At 52.2% G+C, this 19,260-nt stretch overlaps 2 protein-coding genes across 3 annotated transcripts in view; both read left to right on the forward strand.

Moving 5' to 3' along the window:
* The window catches only part of RTEL1 (regulator of telomere elongation helicase 1), a 37,359-nt gene extending 34,633 nt beyond the window's left edge, over window positions 1–2,726 (forward strand). For both annotated transcript variants that reach the window (XM_042884713.1, XM_042884715.1), the window contains one exon: window positions 1,784–2,726. In XM_042884713.1, coding sequence (XP_042740647.1) covers window positions 1,784–1,852 — 69 coding nt within the window. In that variant the 3' untranslated portion in view covers window positions 1,853–2,726. The remainder of the gene's footprint in view (window positions 1–1,783) is intronic.
* A 3,245-nt stretch (window positions 2,727–5,971) lies between these two features.
* Window positions 5,972–11,535, forward strand: TNFRSF6B (TNF receptor superfamily member 6b). The gene is given in 7 exon segments (XM_042884716.1): window positions 5,972–6,553; window positions 6,640–6,853; window positions 7,097–7,134; window positions 7,137–7,238; window positions 7,700–8,078; window positions 9,335–9,532; window positions 10,515–11,535. Coding segments are annotated over 7 exon segments (1,230 nt in total). The 5' UTR covers window positions 5,972–6,529; the 3' UTR covers window positions 10,790–11,535.
* Window positions 11,536–19,260: the final 7,725 nt, after the last annotated feature.

Here is a 19,260-nt window from a genome sequence, read left to right on the forward strand (position 1 = left end):
CATCTTCTCATTAGCTGCCTGTTTGTTCTGTAGTCAAGCACCCCTCAAAGTTCAGTGTGAGCATTGTTCTTTGCCCTTTGTATAGAGCATGAAGCTCTTGTCGCTTTCTTGTCACTGACAGCATGAAGCTCTTGTCACTTTCTCACTTGTGACACATCCTTCTAGTGATGCATGGCTCTCAGAGTACAGCAATGCTATTGACAAGGCAGATATTCAGCTGTTTTGGGTATTGCTTCAGGACTGCAGGAAGACTTCTCCAGGTGATGGGACAGAAGCGTGTTTCCTGCTCTTCATACAGAAGTGAGGGAAAGATGTCTTGCTGGAGAGCACAGGTTTGCAAACAAGCTGTCTGCAAATATCCCACGTTCCTCTATAACCAACCTCAGAGGAACCACCAGCTGATGCTTCCACCCCAATGCAGTCCCTGCTCTGGTTCATGCTGTGGGCATTTCCCCCCGCTGATGGCAGTAGCTGTTGTCTGAGCTCTCATCAGATGGCGTCAGGGGTTTGTTGCTACTGGTGAGGTTGGCTTTGAAGACTCATCTAGGCCAAGTTACTCACACTGTATTTCTTCAGTTCAAATTCAGCTCGGTGTGTGCTGTCCTACTTGACTAACAAGTGACTAACAGCCTTGTTAAAGACTCAATGACTTCAGGTTTGCAAATTGTGTCCCTTCCAATTTCTTGTGTCGCTGAAACAGCTTCGTTCTGGAGAGAGTCTGAATAATATTGGAATGTTTCTGAAACTTGTGGAAGAGCAGTCGGAATTCCCTGCAGCTGTGTGATATTAGAGAGATCAGTGCTGGGTGAGGTGAGGGCTGCCCACGTGTGGGAAGGCGTTGCATGGAGCACACTTATGTATGCTGCCTTTGGTTGTAGTTTTCTGTGCAGAGGTCCATTGCTCTTCTCAGTATTTAAATACCTTGTTCCTTCGTGCTCTTCTTGTAGGCATTCCAGAGAAACTCAAAGTTGTTCTCTGTGCTATTTAGATGTACTGTGGGGGAATTAAAGTTTCACAATTATATATTACACTTAAAACGTGAGGAGTTACTTGACAAAGCAGTGTGTACAGGGAGGTAAAATGAGTTTCTTCTCTCCCTCCATTTAGAGTATTTTCTAGCATTGAAATACAGTGCCCTAACCTACTTTACAGTCCATGCTTTGTGTTACAACAGTAACATACAAGGGAAGGTCATAGGCAGGGTTTCCTAAACGTAAGCTGAGAAGCATCCTGAAACCTGGGTTGAGAAACAAGTGCATCACGTGCCACCTTCTGCTGGATACCTGGGAAGGTGTGTGGTGGGATGAAGAAATGAATGTGCTCTGTACCTCTGGAGGAATCCTGGTCCTGGCCACGTGTGCCACTGATTTCCTGCTGTGCCCACTTCCTTCTTGTCTGTGCCTGAGGAAGTTCACGGAACTCCTTGGTGACCTTACAGCACTTTGCCAACCAGCGCTTCTGTGCTTCACAGCAGCTCTTGCAAGTTCTTGAATCGTGTTCTGTTTCCTCGTTCCTTCCTCTTCTAGGTGTGCCATAGCTGTAAGTGTGAGACAACTGCTCTGAAACTTGTTGCTACTTCACCAAGCAGCCTTTTTGCTTTCCTCTATGCGTTGCTAGCAGTTAAAGCAGTGGTTGCATGCTAACTCCACATCTAAAAACAGCAGGCAAGGTATCTTAAGAGCAATGAAATGAAAGTGTTGGTTATATTTCATATCAGACCATTGCAAACTTGGAAGAGAAAGTTTATATGTAATCAATATGTTTTCTTCATCTGTTTTTATAGATGAAGAAGTGCCCAGAATGCTGCTGTGACGTGAAGAAGAAGCGCTTGGTTCGAGCTTATTTCTGGTAATGGTCTCACTGCCAGAAAGGCAAGAAAGGCAAGTGCTTTGTGTCAGCAGAAATTAGGCTGCTGTGCTCTGACCTGAGCTGACAGGAAGCAGGAGGAAGGTTCTTCTAAAGATCTCTGGTCCTTGATGCTGGTGAAAACATGGCTGTGCACCAAAAGGTGTCATTTTGTTGTGCGAATCAATTGAGTGTGAAGGGTCAGGTGTGCACTGCTGGCAGAAGACAAAGCAGCATTGTCCTCTGTTGGGATGAAGATGGTGAATTTATTTACTGTGTCCTGTGGATTTGATATTGACTTAGGCCTAATTGCATATCCTGGAAGAGGCTGTCATCACCTGGCCCTTCAGGTAATATCCATTCCTGGAAAAACCCTACAACAGTTACATGTTGGAGTGGAGCTGGCTGTGTTACCAGGCCAGACACAGCCCTGCAGGCCCCTCAGTGTTCTTGGAGGAGCAGTTCATGTTCTTGTGGTGTTCAGTAGCTGTTGTCTCCAACAGCAGAAGATACCAAAAGGAGGGCTTTCCTTCAAACAAAATCAAGTGGTTGGACAGTGAGCAGAGATGCTGCCCAGTGCCTGCTGTGCACCCCAGTGTCATCCACAGAGCAGGGATTTTTGGAAATGTGCTTCTCAGGAGGCTTTGTATTTTGCCCAGCACTGGCATTCCTATTGTCAGTGTTATTTGATGGTTGTCTTCCAAGAAGAAGGATCTAATTGATTCCAATCTTTAAAATAAATGAAGTGGAATGGATTAAAAAAAAAGCTGCTCAATACTTCCACTCTCTGTAAGTAGTGGGAATAAGGGGGTAACTTAAATCAGTTCTAAGCCATCAGTCGTGTCTCTTAACTGAACCATAAATAAAAACATTTTTATGTATTGGTTGGGCTGTATTTTCTTTTGGCAGATATAGAAACAAGAGCTGGAGTGGCAGTGGGCCTGGTAGGAGTGTGTGGAGAGTTCTGTGCTGTGGGGTTTTGGGCATTGGAATGTTTATGATCCTTTGCTCGTTTCTGTCCTTTATTCTTAATGGTAAATTAATGGCAAATTCTTACCATTTGCTGATTGGTTCTGAGGTTCCTGTGGTAACACTGACACTTCTATTTGTGTTCAGAATCCCATGAGATATCAGAGATATCAGATATCAGAGATATATTTAATAATTCTGTTGTTTGATCCTTTGTTAACCCACAGGATTTCTATATTTGATTTCTCTAAGTATGGTGAAAAGGAAAAGATTTGGAGGGATGGTGTCAAGAAGGCACTGATGTTAAACTCCTGTCCTGTAAAAGGATTTTGTTCTGAACAGGTGTAACAAAAGCTGTTGTATTATGGGAGTAAAAACCCCAAATGCTCTCTGGCAAAGCAAAGCACCCAGCACTGCTGTGTTGCCCTGCAGCTTTGGGGCCATCTGGTTTCTCCTCAAGGCACAACCCAACCTGCACAGCTGGATCATCCCCGTTCTGGATTCACAATTTAAGGAGGCAGGAAGCCCTGTGTGAGTGAAGCTGGCAGCAGTGAGAAGCGATTTGGTGACGGTTCAGCCCCTGTGGAGAGCTGCAGCTTGCTGCTGGTGCCACTGGGGGGAAACCACAGCACGGGAAAGGGAGCGGTGGTCACCGAAGTGCTTGATCGGAACGTGGTGCAGTCGTTACCTTTCTTCCCACAGTCAGAATAGATTTCCAGCTGTTTCTTTTCCCCACCACCGGGGGGTTGGTTTCGTTTTGGAGACCGCTTCTATCCAGAAATGCTGCGGTGTTACTGAGATGGGGCTGTGTTAAAACTTCAGTGCCTCCAAACAGAGTCCTGTGTTCCTTCTCTTGCATTTGAGCAGCAGGATCATCTTGGTGAAGGTTTGCTGTCTGTGCCTGGACTTAAAGGACCACACTGACACACTCTGAGCTGCACCTGCGCTCCCAGCGATGGATCTGCAGTTTGTAGGTGGAATCGGGTTGGAGTCAGCCTGGGTTTGTTGTTGCTTTCTTGTGGTCCCTGCCCATGGCTCCCCAGCACAAGGCTGCCTCCAGCACTGCAGGGCAGCAGCACCAGGAACTGCTTCAGGATGTGCCCCCAAGAAACGAGAGCAACCTTCAGTCATCTTGGAATGAGCTGGGTTTACAAGAAGAGGCAGAGAAAACACAGCTTAGGAAGCCCAGAAAGTGAAAACAAGACTGCTTTCTGAAATATTCACGTTGATACATCTGGTGAGAGGAACTGGCTGTTCCTGGAAAGGAAAACCTATCATAGGCACTCCTGTTGGGTTTTGGGAAGCAAAGTGACATGGGAGTTAAAACATCACGAAGGAGGCAGTTCAATGTGCAACTCATTGCCTGTGCCTTGTGGTGCTGTGACTGTAGAGCTGCCTTCAGTTCTGCTGTGTGTCACTGGAATATTTCTACCCACGTACACTCTTCATCATAAATAAAACAGCTCAGAAGAGACCAAACAAAGCAACCCTATCAGGAAAGAGGTGAAGTGACTACTTTTGGTGTTGATAAGTGATGACTGATAGCGAGGGGCTTCTCTGCTTTACAGACTTCTCTCTGAATAGCAGTGAGACACCTCATTTTGCAGCGGTTATGAAAAGCAATGCTTCTGGGCACCCTGAAGCTCTCGAAAGTTGGAGATGATGGGAAAGTGGAACCGACCCCCTGGGGCTGTGGTGCTTCGTTCCCTGAAGCATCTGCTCAGGTCAGGAGGTCAGGGGTGAGTGGAGCTGCTGCCTTCAGCAGCACTGAGCCTGTCCTTGGAGGTTCACTGGTCAAGTAAAGAAACAGATGGAAGAAGGGTAAATAGAGGTGCTTGATTTACTGGCTTTTGTCCCCATTGCAGAAAGACATTGCCCAGAGGAGCCCTTTCAGTCCTCCCGACATGGTATTTCCCTCTTTACGAGCATTAATCTGTGCTGGTTTTGTTCTAAAGTCAGAGCAGAGGGCCCTGGTAGTGCTGCAGAGTGGTGTGATGTGAACTGGCGCTTCCTGCATCCATGGCACCGCTCATCCCCAGCAGGGCACAGGGGCTCCTGGTGTTCCATCACCACGTGGTTCAGTGTCATGCAGGCTCCTCCATCCAGAGAGGTGCGTGCAGCTGCTGGTAGCACAGCAAAGGCACTCAGGTGGGTTTTTCCTCAATTACAGAACCTTGAGGTCTGGAGCAGTGCAAAACAGCCTTTCAAACTGCTTTGAGTAACCATTACTTGGCAGATGCTGCAGTGTTGACCCTTCATGGCATCAACACCTCACGAGTTTGCAAAAGTTATGATCTGATTTCTGTTGCATGTTCTTGGACAAGTCGAGATGTGTCAGCACAGAGGCGCTGCGTGTCCCAGCCCTGGCACTCAGCGTGCACTGCTCTGCGTCCCACCTACAAGGATGTGGCTCTTGGCTGGGACTGGTGCTGCTGGAAGGAGCCTGAGGATCCTACAGGACATCAGGATTTGCTGCTTTTCCTGGGTGGTGAATTAGAGGTTTGGTTTGAGGACTTGGGAAACGTTCAGCTCTTGTAGGATCCTTAAGGTTATTAGGAATGGATCCAGTGAGGTTCACCACCCGGAAAGGAGTGCAGATGCAGTGACCCAGAGGTGAGTTGGGGCAGTTTGGTGTCCCTCTGCCGAGCGTGAATTCCGGTGTTGCAGAAGGTGAGTGCTCCGTGTGGGGAATTCTCTGTAATGATTTGCAAAGCCTCCACATCCTCTGACCCCCTGCACTGTGACTCACCTTTATGTTAACAGCAACTTCACATTTGTTTTTTTTGGAGCACGGTGTTTATGATACTGGTTTGGCCGCTGCTGAGTGTCTCTTTGGAGAGCCTCCGTGGGTATCCAGTGCTGCTTCCCCCGTGGGGCTGCTGGATTGGGGCTGCTATGGGGCACAAGTGTGTGTCCCCCCTCTCCCCATGCATGCACCTGATCTGGATGCAGCACACATCACCGTGCGCGGTGTCTGTGTACAAATGTATTTGCAAACTGAGCACTGAGAGGTGCTGCCTCCCGTGCACAAAGCCACAGAAGGGTGTTAGCCCTGCAGAAGGCCCAGGGAGAGGTGGGTGCAGTGCTTTCCCAGATGGGTGCTCTCTGTGCTGGGATGGGATTGTATGGTGATGTATTCACCTCCATCGGTTGGGGAGCTGAATTCTCTGATAGTTTGCTCATCTTTTGCCTCCCTGTTGCTCTCAGTCCCTTGTGGCTGTGCAGTTCCTCCCTGCCCTCCAGCACTGAGCCCATGAGGATGTCTGTAAGGTAGGGCTGAGCTCAGGATGGGGCTCCTGCATGCGCCCCGGGGGAAGGGGATGCCTCTCTCCTTCTCCTCCACTCTGTCCTTGCCTTTAAGGAAGGCCACGGGCTGTCTAGGGCTCACCTTCGTTGTTAGCACTTCAGGCACAGCGTGGAGGTGTCCTTGGACTCGGCTTCAGAGGGAGCCCGAGTAGGGCAGGACAAAGTACACCCGTTCTGATGCTTTTAAGCAACAACGGCAGTGCTGCTGAATTCACTCCTGGGTGGCTCTGTTGAGCAGCACTGCCGCTGCTCATCCTCGGTTCTGGGACTGCCAGCAGAGCATCTGCTGTCTGATGCTGCCGTGCTGCTGAGCGCTGCATCTACTGAGCAGCGAGGTTCGGCGTCACGGCTGGAGCGGGGCAGGAGCTGCGGTGCTCGGAAAGGAGGAGGGTGAAGCTGCGAGCCCGCTATGGGGATGCCCTACTCGAACACGGTGAGTGCAGCTGTGCGTCCCGCTGTTTGTCCAGCTATGAGTCTGGTTGTGAGCCTGACTGTCCAGCTGTATCTGTGTTGGTGTAGCCGTCGTCACATCGGGACTGTGAGTGGCGGCACCGAATGCCCCTAGGGGGCTGCGGGACGAGGAGCGTTTGGGGGCTGTTCTCGGGAAGCTGTGAGCACTTAAAGCGAGGCCATCCCCCGGGGAATTCCCTGCTATTCCCCCGCGAGCCCCGGCTCAGCGCCCACATATCCCTATATAACGCGCAGTCTCTACCTGCCGCTGTACTGAGGACAGGTAACCGCGCCGCAGCGGAGCGGGGCCGGAGGGGTGCGGGGCTGCGGCGGGGCGGGGGGGGACCGTTGCGCAAGAGGGGTCTTTCCATCTTAGGTCTATAAAGGGGCTGTGCGTGGCGCTCAGACCGGGACGGGGCCAACAGAGGACAGCCGGGAGACCCTGCCCTGCCCCGCCGCCCCCGGCTGTGTGCGGGGGAGCAGAGCTCACGGCAGCAGCCTCACCCCTCTCTGCATCTCTTTAAAGCTGAGCGGGAGCTGCCGCCGCACCGCGGAGCCGCTGCGAGGATCCGCCGCCCCCCGGAACCCCCACCGACGACGACGCCGCGCCTCGTAGCCCCGCGGCGATGCTGCTCTGCCCCGATCCGACCGTCTGGCGGCCGCCCAAGGTGGGTTCCTACCGTCCGGGGGCTGTTTGAGGAGGGGGTGGGAGGAGAAAGAAAGTTCCGGGGTTCTCAGCCCCGGAGTGGAGGAATGTCGGGTTCCTACGGAGCACGCTTTGCTCGTTTGGAGAAGTTCTCTCCCGCTGCTCTGCCGCTGCATCACCCCGACAATGGGGAACCTCCGAAGCGGAGGAGAACGTGCTGGGCTGCCGGCAGTACGACTGTAGGGGCTGTGGGGTTGTTGGGATGGACGCTGTGCCAGCCCCCGTATGGTGAGTGCGGGCAGAGGGGGCTGCAGCGGGACCTCATCGCACAGCTGGGGTTGAGAGCATCAGGTGGGAGAGCAATCGAGGGAGCTGCACGCAGGAGAACTCCTCGCATCAGCGGCGTCGATCGGGAGCAGTAAGGCAGCGCAGCAGCCGAGCTGGTTGCTCTTTCCTTTGTAAGAGCTGTTTGCTTCCCTACAGCGGGCGTTTGCTCCTCTCCTCCTGCTGCTGGCAGAGCTGGGCTGCAGCTCCCCACCCACGTACCAGTGGAGAGATGCTGGGACCAAGGAGAAGGTCACCTGCCAGCAGTGCCCGCCGGGGACATTCGTGGCACAGCACTGCACCAGGGACAGCCCGACGGTGTGCTCGCCCTGCCCCGACCTGCACTACACGCACTACTGGAACTACCTGGAGAAATGCCTCTACTGCAACGTCATCTGCGGGGAGCGGCAGGTGGAGGTGCAGCAGTGCAACGCCACCCACAACAGAGCGTGTCAGTGCCAGGAGGGCTTCTACACCGAGTTGGAGTTCTGTGTGCAGCACTCCGTGTGCCCACCAGGTTCTGGAGTCGTGAAGTTGGGTGCGTAGTTCTGCTATTGCCCAAAGCTGCTCACCCCAATGGGGGGCGGCCATCTGCTGAGCTGCAGAATGGCTTTGGTTGGAAGGGACCTTGAAGGTCGCAGGGTTTCGACAAGCTTTGTGCTGCTGGCTCGCTGTCCTCGCAGGCGAGTGGCCAAGGGGATGGAGGTGTGAATGCTGCTGGTGTGAGGGCAGGGCTGGGGAGCGTGGATAGCTCTGGGGCTCGGTTTTGTGGGATTTGTTGAGTCATTTGGATGGGCTCCACCTGAAACGTGAAATAGATCAATGGGAGAGGTTCCAAAACGGTAACGTCAGACTCGTTGTGATTCCTTCTAGGGGAGATTTGTGAGTCTGAGTCTCCTTTGAGTCACGATGGGCTTTAGGGAGTTTCTTTTTTTTTCCATCTTTTCCTGAATCACTCCTGGTCCTTTCATTGCCCTGTTTGCTTGGCTCTGTACTTTCTAAAAATGCTATTAGCATACAGCAGGTGCGTGCTTCCCTCTCGTTCCCTGCTGAGTCACTGAGCTCTCTGTTAGGAAAGCACAGGTGATACAACACAGCAGCAGGGCAGCATCCACACCCCCTGCTTTGTGCTCAGAAGGCGCTTTGGGAATCCTTCAGCGTGTGTCATGGGAGGGCTGCAGGCTCAGGGCGAGATGGGGAAGGTTTGTTGCCCTCAGGTGATGCTTAAGGTTGAGTCCAGTGGCTCAGCTTTTCTGTGGGAGCGTTACAAAATGCGGCGATTCAGCATAAGGTGAGCTGAGTCTCCAAGAAACATGGGGAACTCCATGGACTTACACACTGATTTATCTGGAGAGTGAGTTGTCACTCTGAGGAGCCACGTGGGGCGTTGGGGAAGTGATACTGCTGTGATTTCCACTCAGCTGCTTACCAGCAGCATCCTCTGCATGGAGCTGGGAGAGCTCTGGGCTCTGCAGGAAGGGCAGAGCTGAGCTGAGCTTTGCATTCTCAGCCACTTTTACTTTCGCTTGGTTGAGGGCCTCCGCTCGTGCTGGGATCCGAGGGTTTCTTGGCAGCTGCTCCTTGGTGCTCACAGCCGATTCTGCTGCCCCACAAGGTGAACAGCAGTGAACAGCATCCCCTCCTTATGTCTGGAGCCCCATGGCTGTTGGGGAAGGGCTTGGTGGTGGCACGGCTGTGTGCTGCTGCTGGATGCCTGCTTACGGGTTCTCCCAGCAGCTCCTCCCCCAGCACACAGGTTGGGGTCGATGTCTAACATCCCACATCTCCCCCCAGGTTCCCCCTTTGAGAACACGCAGTGCCACACCTGCCCGCGGGGCTCCTTCTCCTCTTCCAGCTCCAGCACTGAGCCGTGCCAGGTGCACCAGAACTGCACACAGCTGGGGAAGGAGACCAATGTGCCAGGAAACCAATACCATGACACCCTGTGCACCTCCTGCAGGATGGGGGGCAGCAACAGCACGCGGGGACCAGGTGAGAGCCGAAACACAGGGTGAGAGCAGTTGTGGTGTAAGCATGAAACCAGGTCAGGCAGACAGTAACAGCACAGAGCGATCCGTGCTGGGGCTGCAGGGCACAAGAAGTGCTTCCTCTCCCTCCCTCCCTGCCTGGGGTCAGATTTTAAGCAAGCACAGCAACCAGGTGTGGGGCAGATGTGCTCACAGTGGGGCTTTTGCTGAGAGAGATGCCAGCACGTGAGGCGGCTGCTGCAGCCTTTGCCCAAAACCGGATGCTGGCCATGTGGCACAGGAGCTGCTGTGTTTCCCAGAAAGCTTTTATTGTAATCCAGACCTTATTTTGTGTGTGTGGAGTGGAGTAAGAACGTAAAGGTCAGCACAGCCTCAGTGTGATGTGGATTTTGGCCTGGAAAACATGGGGGCATGGAAAGGTCTGAGCACAGAGTGCCACGTGTCAATGTGATGACACAAAGCACAGCACTGGCCTCCAACTCTTGCACATCTGATGCACAGTGATGTATTCCCTCCCCAACACTAAATTTTGGGAGCTCTTTAATGAGCCATCATGGGGTCTACCCTAAAATTCTGTGTCTATGGCTGGTCCTGTCCCCAGATGTAAAATTCTGCATGGGGAAAATAGGAACCTTTAGGAAAAGCAGAGTGTGTGCATACTGCATGCAGCTCCATCCGAGTTCTCCTCCCAGCTTCGTGGCATGCAGGGGCATGGGGAAGGTAGATTAGCTATTTTTGAGGTGAAGGGAACTGTTCAGAGTTACTTCCACACGTGGTGTTTGTGGGGTCTTCTCCTTGGAGATCTCCAAACCCACCTGGACATGGGGCTGGGCTCCGGCTCGGGTGACCTTTCTGGGCTCAGGGGGGGACCAGAGGGACCCAGAGGTATCTCCAACCCCAACCATCCTGAGATGTGGGGATTCCAGGGTTCTGATGTTCAGAGCACTGCTCTCAGCACTGACCTCCGGGTGCTTTTCTCCCCCCAGCTCCAGTGGACGAGGACTGCGAGCAAGCTTTGATCGACTTTGTGGCGTACCAAAACATCCCCCTGCGGAAGCTGAAGCGCTTGCAGCAGATCCTGGAGCGCACGCCCAGGAAGCAGGCCCAGGAGACCAAGGCAGTGGCTCAGGAGAAGCTGCGAGCTGTGCTCACACACCGCAAGCAGGAGAACTCAGCTGTCATCACAGAGCTGCTGGCTGCGCTCCGGGCCACCAAGCTGACCTCCATAGAGAAGAAGGTGCGGGAGCGCTTTCTCTCGTAGTGGGAACACAGAATGGACTCTTAGGGTTGCTTTTTTTTCTTTTCTTTCTTTTTTTTTTATACCATGGTTCCATTAATTTATTAATGTTTCAAAAACGAACTGGAAGGGCAGTGTGGATGAGTGCTGCGTTGTGCCGTGCGTTGGGTGCTCCTCCAGTGTGCCAGGAGCATCTGCAATCCGTCAGCAAAGCACCTCCAGCAGCTCACTGCAGGCTTGAGCCTGGCTTGGTTCTGAGCTCTGTGAGTTTGGGTTTGGGGTGTAGCTGGGTTGATGAGGCCTTTGGAGACGTGGGTATGGGTGGTGATGGGTCAACAGTTGGACTGGATGGGCTTGGAGGTCTCTTCTAACCTTAGAGATGACGTGATTCTGGGATTCATTTGCTCTTGGCACGCTAAGAAAGGAGTGGATTGCCTGAGACAGGCTGTGGGGAAGATGTCCCTAAAGTCTGAGGTCCTGTTGGCTTTCAATTTATTTCTGAGCTACCTGATTTTATACCATGTGAGATACGTTTTCTAAAGAAAGAAACCCAAGAGGTTATTTTGTTACACCGATCCTGTTCCCGCTGTCCTTTCCTGATCTCACTGGGGAGAGGTGGAGCTGGGGGTCCCCCTGCCTTCTGCAGGCACTGCTCATCCTGACGCCTGCTTTGCACGTCCCTCAAGGGAACGTGACATCAGCCACTGACAAAGGGGAACTGTGCACACAGAACAGCAAAGCAGCACTGCACACAAGGTGACCGTCCCAGCACGTCCCTTAGCTCAGCTGTGTCACTGCTGGCTCTGTCCCCATGCGCGCTGCCAGCAGCCACTGCTGCCCATCCACGCCTCACTTCCCACAGAGCTTATTTTCAGTCACTTGTGGAAGTCACCAGGGTGCCCCAGCTGAGCACTGTGCAGCCTGTGGCAGGGATGATACAAAGCTTGTTTCTTCTGCCTTGGATGAGTTTGGCTTTTTTAGGGCTCTTTTTGCTGAGTCGTTTCCAGGAAGAGCCTGGGCTTTGAAATAGGGTGTTTTTCCCCCAGCAAGTTGTTCAGAGCACACTGAAACGCACGCTGATAGCAGCTCCTGCTCTGCCCACGTGCACCAGTGTGGATCAATTGGGTTTGATGGCCTCATTGGGTCACTTCCAGCTTAAATGATGCTATGATTAGAGAGCTGGTAGCCACACTTTAGGATGCTGATCTGGCTGGTGGTTCCTCCATACAGAGAGGGTTTTTTTTTTCCCCATGAACAGAGACCTTTACCTTTCTGGGGTGTGAGCCCTGCTGAACGGCTGCCTCCCCCCCCCCCCTCAGGGTGTTGGGATGCCCTGTGTTGTTGTTTTTTCTGCCCATGAGACAAAATGTGGGGTTCCAAGTGAGCCCAGGTCTGAGCAGGCAGTGGTTAAGGCTGGTCACAAAGCCAGATGTGCTGGTGCTCAGCCAGATGTGTCCATGCTCAGCCCTGCTGCTCTCAGCTCCACGTGGGCACGCAGAGAGCCGTGCAGGAGCAGGGTCAGTGATGCACCTGGGCTGTGTGGTACAGAACTGAGCTGGAGCAGAGCCCAGGAACACTTCCTGCAGCTGGATGTTGGTGCTGTAGGGCTGTTTGGGTTTTTCCAGGTTGTATTGTTGTTTTTTTTTTTATTTTCCTTATTATTTTTTTTTTTTTTAAGACTGATCTTAATCCATGCAGCTCTTTGCCCCATCCAATAGAGCAGAACTTTGCTCCCACCCCTGAGGTCTGCAAGAGCTGAGGAGCCTTGCAGACGCTGTGTGTGGTGCAGAACAGATGCCCTGCCCTGTGGCATGGTGTTCTGCTGCTGGGGTGCCCTATGCCGGGTCAGATCCTTCCCTGCTGCACCAGAGCTGTAGATCTCAGCCAGCTGGCCTGGGTGAGGATGCTGAGACAGCAGGGGATAACTCAGCCTGTGTCAGATGCTACTTGGAGCAAACGTTGCCCTGCTGCTGTGATGCAGGCCTGGTAAGGACCAGCTGTCAGTGCCAGCCATGCAAAGCAGCTGTGTCCCTTTGTGTGGTTTCCAGGCAGGTGACATTCTGTGCACCAGGGCCGTTTTGTGGTTGTGATGGGAAGTGCCAGCCCTGCCTGCAGAGTTTGTGCTGCTCCGGTGGGGATTTCTGCATGGTGAAGCTCCTCCTTCATGCAGGCTCTCAGATACTGAGGCAGGGGATCTTTCTGACCTTTAGATCAGCATGCAAATGTGCCAGCAGGTGGATGTTGCTTGGGTTCTGGGAAATGGGGCTTTGCTGTGAGATCCTACAGCAGTCCCACGATGCCGAAGTAACACTGCCTTCCTCCTCCTGCTGCAGCTCACAGAGCTGTTCACACTCACTGCAATATCACTAATTGTGAGGGTGAAGCAACTTAAAGGACAAACAACCCCCCCCCCCCCCCCATTGGGTTTCACTGAAGTTTACACCAGCTGGCAGCACAGGCTTCTTCCTGGTAACCTAAATGACACTTTTCCTTATAAGCTGCACCAGAGAGCAGAACGCAGCGCCGTTAAATGTGGATGCAGTTCTTCCCCAGGGATGACTCAGATGTTTTGTACACAGAAGTCAGTTTCCCTCACGAGTGCCCCATAGAAACTCCAACCTCACACCGGCCTTCCCTATCACCCAATGTGGGTAAGTACTTAAAAAAGGAAGAGGAAAAAAAAAAAGAATAAAGAAATACCCTGGAGTTTATTTAAGCAGCTGATGCACAGCCGTGTGTTCTGCATGGGATGAATTGGGCTCTCAGGTGCGGCGCTGACTCACGGCTGGAGCTCCCAGATCTCAGCTCCAGCAGCAGGAAGGGTTGGGACACGTCTGGCTGTGATGCACCCAGAGCAGAGCGGCGCCCTGGAGGGGTTGGAATGGGGATGGGTGAATGACGAATGGGGGTTGAAGCGGTCTGTGCGAGTTTGCATGGTGAGGTCACACGTCGCTGGTTCACATCGTGGTGTCAGCAGCGAGGGCAGGAGGTGCTGGAAGGCACCCAGGGGGGTTTTTGGAGGTGTGCTGTAGGGACGTGGTTGGTGTGGGTTTGTAATGCAACCGGCCCCAGCTGTGGGGTCACGAGCAGATCAGAGGTCAGACAAAGTCACCCCTTGGCCTGCAAACATCCCCACAGCACCAGCAGTGCTCTGATGGAGCCGGCATGCTGCGTCCTCCTGCGCTCAGCCCTGGGAGCAACACTGAGCCTCAGGGAGAGAATGCAAGATAAGGTGAACGGACACCAAGCTTGTTCAAATCCGCCCATCACCATTCCAAAGAGGCACTGATCTTATCTCCTTTATAGCATGGGCTTTATTTGATTTGTAGGGTTTTTCTTCTGATTGCAATCTCCTGCTGCGTGCCCACGCTCTCCCTGCTGAGACTCGTCCCTCGTTGCTGCACGTGTTATCTCTGCAGAGATGGTTGGAGCTGTGCAGGTGCTGCAGGGCCAGGCAAGAAGGGAGTTGGAGGAAGTTGCCCACGTGCAAGAGCAGGAGCGGCTTAGGGGTGCTGTGCAGAGCAGCCTGTGCTCAACTCAGGGGCATCTGGCACCGGGGTGAGCAAGAATGGGACTTGAACCTCCTATAGCTTGCAGGTGACATGCAGGGCAAACAGAAGCCACCGCTCTCCTGTTAATAGAGGTGCACTGACACGGCCCGTGCTGCTGGTGCTCACGAACACGTGTGAGCTCGGGGAGCTGTTGTTCTCCCCCAGGATTTTATCCCTCCCTTCCTGATTTCTTTCCCTTCTCAGCTTATGATTTCTGTTCCCTTCAGGGTTTGAGGAGCTTCCTGAAAGCACAAAGGCTCAAAGAGTAAATGAGAGGTGATGCAGCAGCTGTGATCTGTTCCTAGCCTGGGCTGGTCGGACAAATGGGAACTGAGAGGCCCTGCACACCAGGTAAGAATCATAGAAAACTGTGAAGGTTGAAAAAGAGCTCTAAGATCCCCCAGTCTATCCCACCCCACCATGCCCATGATCCTCATTGCCACATCTCCATGGCTCTGAAACAACTCCAGGGATGGTGACCCCACAAGAATAAAACAGTTGGGTCTGTCGCTGTCAGTCCTTCAGCAACCCCACGTGTTCCCAGCGTTGCTGAAGGGCCCCCTTGGGGCACAGGGCAGGTGGGGGTTGCTCCACCTCTCCGTCCACCTGGGTGCCAAAGGTTCCATCTCTCCCCACTGGAAAATGTGATGAGCTTTCCAGGTTCCACGTTTTGAAGGGGATCTCTGCAAGAAGCACGTTTCAGAAAACAAAATTATTGTTGCCAGCTGCTGTGTAGGGCAAGAACAGGTGAATATCCTCCAACCACATGCATCTCTCTACGTAGATTCATTGACTTGTTTGCAAGAATTGAAGTGGGTGTAGGCAGGACCGTTGTCCTTCATAGCTGAGTTTGCTTTTGCTCTGAGAAGCCTAAGAGGTCACTTAGAGGAATTTGTGCAGCAAACTGGGTCACATCTGAAGCAGATTTCTTCACGTGTTCAGCCATCATTTGGTTCTCCTGAGTTTCCAGCCTGTCGTAACACCCAGGTCTCATTCTGAGCACCGCCGCCTCTTAGCTTGAGAAAATACTGAATATGTTGGTAAGCTTTGATGCCTTTCAGCTTACAACAGTTTTCTGGGAAACAAGGTCAAGAAGCTCAGAATGGCTGCAGCTACAATTTCCTCACACAGCACTCTCTGCTGAGAACAACAAGCACTTCATGCACCACCATCCCAAAACAGGGTCTTCTCAAAGCAATTAGCCTTGGAAAACACTTCTATTTTCCATCTTACACAATGGAGGCTCGCACAGCCTGCTGCCCCCAAAGTGGCTGAGCAATGTTGGAAGTCAGAGCCCTGGCCTCATGGAGTGCCATTGCTGGGCAGGTTCCCAATGGCACTCTGTGCCAGCCCTGATCCTCAGCTGATGCTTTCCCAGCAGTGCTGCACATAGCACAGCTGTGCCATGACTTAGCTTCAATGCAGAGAACGTGGAGTGGGGAGGTTTGGTCATTTTTCTATGGAATTAGGAGGGAAGGATGACTTCCCAAACACATGAGGTCAGCAGGAATGTGCGCTGGGGGGCTGCTGCTCTCAGCTGTGTGGGGTTGAAGGGCGTCCTCAGCTCTGTGTGCAAGGGGTTGGATGAAGGCTTGCAGAGATCGCATCAGTCTCACGGGCAGATTTTCCAATGCTGGTTTCTATTTGTGTCTCTGCACTTCCTTCCTCGTCGCTGGAACTTGGTAGGTGAGTTATCAGACTTTGCTCAGCCTTCCCAGAAGCAGCACAAGGAATATTTAGCTGGGAAACGCAAAGATAAGGAGTGTGCATTCCTCAATTTGCGGCTGAGCCTCAAAGGAAAAATCAGATCTGGCACGATAAAAAGCAAATTCTTTCCCCCCAGTTTTGCCTGTTGGGTGCTGATAATGACATCATGCAGAAACAACCAGGCCAGTGATTCAGCACCTCTGGTTTACAGCCATTCCATGCCTTCTGGTACAGCAGTTGTACTCACGAGGCATTTATTAGGTCTTGCACAGTGTGGCACACAGTGCCTTGTGATTCTGCCTCTTCTCATGGCGCAAAGAGGAGCTGTCAGAACTCCTGCTATGCTGACAGTGTGGGTACAGCCTTGCAGAGGATGAGGCTGCTTGGGGGCAGCTGCTTTCTCTTCTTTTCCCCCTTCATGGGTGATCTCTCCCTGTGCTTCCACCTGCAGTGCAAAGGCTTTGCTGCTGAACTGTGCTCTTCAGTGCAGGTGGGGATTAAACACAGCCTCAGGCAGAAGATCTGAAGATGAGCCTTGTTTGGTGTCTGTTCCCCAGCTACCAAAGCACGCCTGGGTAGGTGGTGGGATTTGGTCACTAGATCTACACACCCTGAACACCGAGTGAAAGGCACTCATTTGGATGTTATTGCTCAGATGTGCAGTGAGGAAGTGCTCTTTGTAACACTTACTGCTGAGAACAAAGAGTTCCTCTCGCCTCTATGGGACTCTCCTCTGTAGAGTGACTCAAAAATATGCTGCTTAAGGGCATCTGCAGAAAAGCTGGAGCCAGGTTGTTTGGTTTCTGAGACTGTGCAGCAGCTCTTGGCTGGGAGCTGAACTGGAACACAAACTCTGCAGGTTTTTGTTTCAGGAAAACAAGATCCAAATAATTTTACAGCTTGTCCTTAAAGCAGCACTTATGGTATATAGGAAACAAAGATTTCTAGAAGCTGCAGTGGAACTGACTTTAATTAGTGCCTGTAAACAAAAGGAGGGCTGTGAGGATAAGCAGGAGAGCACCTCTCCTATGGGGGCAGGCTGAGAGTTGGGGCTGCACTGCATGGAGAAGGGTCTGGGGAGACCTCACTGTGGCCTTCCAGTGCATAAAGGGGGCTATAGGGAAGCTGTGGGGTGATGCTACCAGTGAGTGTGGGAATAGGATGAGAGAGGAGAGCTTTAAGCTAAAAGTGGGGAGATGCAGGGTTAGGTGTCGGGGAAATTCTTTTACTCTGAGGCTTCCCAAAGAAGCAGTGGGTGCCCTACCTCAGCAGGTGCTTAAGGTTGGGTTGGATGGAGCTTTGGGAATCCGGTGTGGGGTTTGGAAGAAGATGGTCCTTAAGGTCCCCTCCAACCCAAACCACTCTGTGATGCTACAAAACACTGAGCCTGGCATCCACCTGGCTGAAGGACGCCTAGTCCAAAGGATGAAGCTTTTACCACGTGCTTTTGTGCTTGTTGGAGCTGGCAGCCACCTCCGTGCCCTGGCAGAGCTTTGCAGCGCCCACCTTGCTGCCTGCTTGTGCCTGAAGAAGATCAGATAGAAAGCAATTCTTACAGTGAGGAACGAGGGCTTAAGCGTTGGAATCCTCCACGGTGCAACGCTCACTCTCATCACAGCTGCACCGGTAGCAGAGGACTGGATGGAAGAAGTGCAAGCAGTGTTTGTGAGTGGCTTTGCAGAGGCACTGCCACCTACAGCTGTGCACAGAAAGGAGGCATTGCTCATGAGCAGGGTGTGAGTGCACTTCCCGTGTATTCTGCTGGCCCTGGCTTTGTTTCATGGAAGGGATCTTTCACCCCGTGAGTTCTTAACCAAATTTATCTGCTGCCTCATGGTGATGACTGCTGCTTCGTCCCCTATGGCAACGAGTGGGAGACAAGGCTGCGAAGGCAGCAGTTTGCACTGCCCTCCTGATGTCCTTGGAAAAAGGATGTGGACAATGTGGTCTCAGTCTAGAACCAGAAGCCTTCAGCTTTAAGGAAAGACGGTGCCTCTGAGTGGGAATGAGGAGGTTCCCTCCCAGCTCCAGCAAGTGATGTTGTGTTTAAATATAAATGTCAGGCACGATTCCTCAGCTGAGCTGTTGGTCATTGCAGGGCTCTGTGCTCCTTGTTCCTCTTAGAATCTGACGTCAGAAATGGGGTCATGTTTTCCCCCAGTGACACTGCATGCTGTGCTGCACAAGCTGTGCCCCAGCCCTCAGCCATTCCCTACTCAGGCCCTGGCTGCTGTCAGCATCGTGCTGCTCTCATCATTAAACACAATCAGCACTCCCTTATGAGGTAATGGGTACCGTAGCTGAAGATTCCTGTGATCAGATGTAAGCTGTGCAGATAAAGATGTTTGAAAGCAACTGGCTGGGGCTGTATTCTTGGGAACTGGTTTTGGATATAAAAGAGCCAGAACCTGCCTAGAAAAAACAAATGGAAAGCCCCCAGTGGTTATCACAGAAGCTGGGCTTACCAGAAGAACGGTACAACAGTTCTTTGAGGGGTTTCAAAAGTGTGTCAGAAACAAAACTGCATGAAAAGTCTGACGTCCAGCACACCAAATAATGGCTACGTTACACAGGGGAGAGCTTTTGTGTGGGATTTCCAACTTCAAGAAAGACAATAACAAAATGCCATTGTGAAAAAGCACTTGCCCTGGTTTCTCTGGACTCTTTGTCCTGACAAGTGCTCTCCCATGCCTCTTATCTCCCCACAGGCAGATTTGAGTCAAATGTTAATGGAAAGCTGTGCCAAAAGGGATTCTGAGAGGGTACCCAGCCCACGTTCTGCCTGGCACAGTCAGTTCAGCCTGCTCTCTTGCTTATTGCTTGCCCAGCTTGCTTTCAGGCAAAGGCAAGCACTTGGAGTCACTTCTTTCAGCCTCTAAAAAGGGGCCCAAGACTGAAGGCAGACCGCTGTGCTGCTTTTGGGGAAAGAGGAGCAGTGCTGCAGGCAGAGCTGAACCTGCTGTGTGGATAAGCTGTGTGGCTGCCCATCAGCCAGCATGCACATCGATCAGATGGTTTCTGAAACCTGTGATTTGAAGGCATGATGGGGAAGACGAGTGCCAGCACCCCTCTTTGCCTTTCTTAGCAGTTCTCTTTGGAAGTTCCCTCTTCAAACTGGTTTTCTTGCTGGCAGACAAGTTCCACGATACTGTTTCAGCACATGACATTACCTAAATCCATCCCAAGCCTTGTACGTACTCTGATCCAGCTTCTCAGCAGAGGACTGCAGTAAATGTT

The sequence above is a fragment of the Lagopus leucura genome, unplaced genomic scaffold, assembly GCF_019238085.1.
Source record: "Lagopus leucura isolate 7727_CA_CO unplaced genomic scaffold, USGS_WTPT01 Super-Scaffold_100045, whole genome shotgun sequence".
In the NCBI taxonomy this organism is placed as follows: Eukaryota; Metazoa; Chordata; class Aves; order Galliformes; family Phasianidae; genus Lagopus; species Lagopus leucura.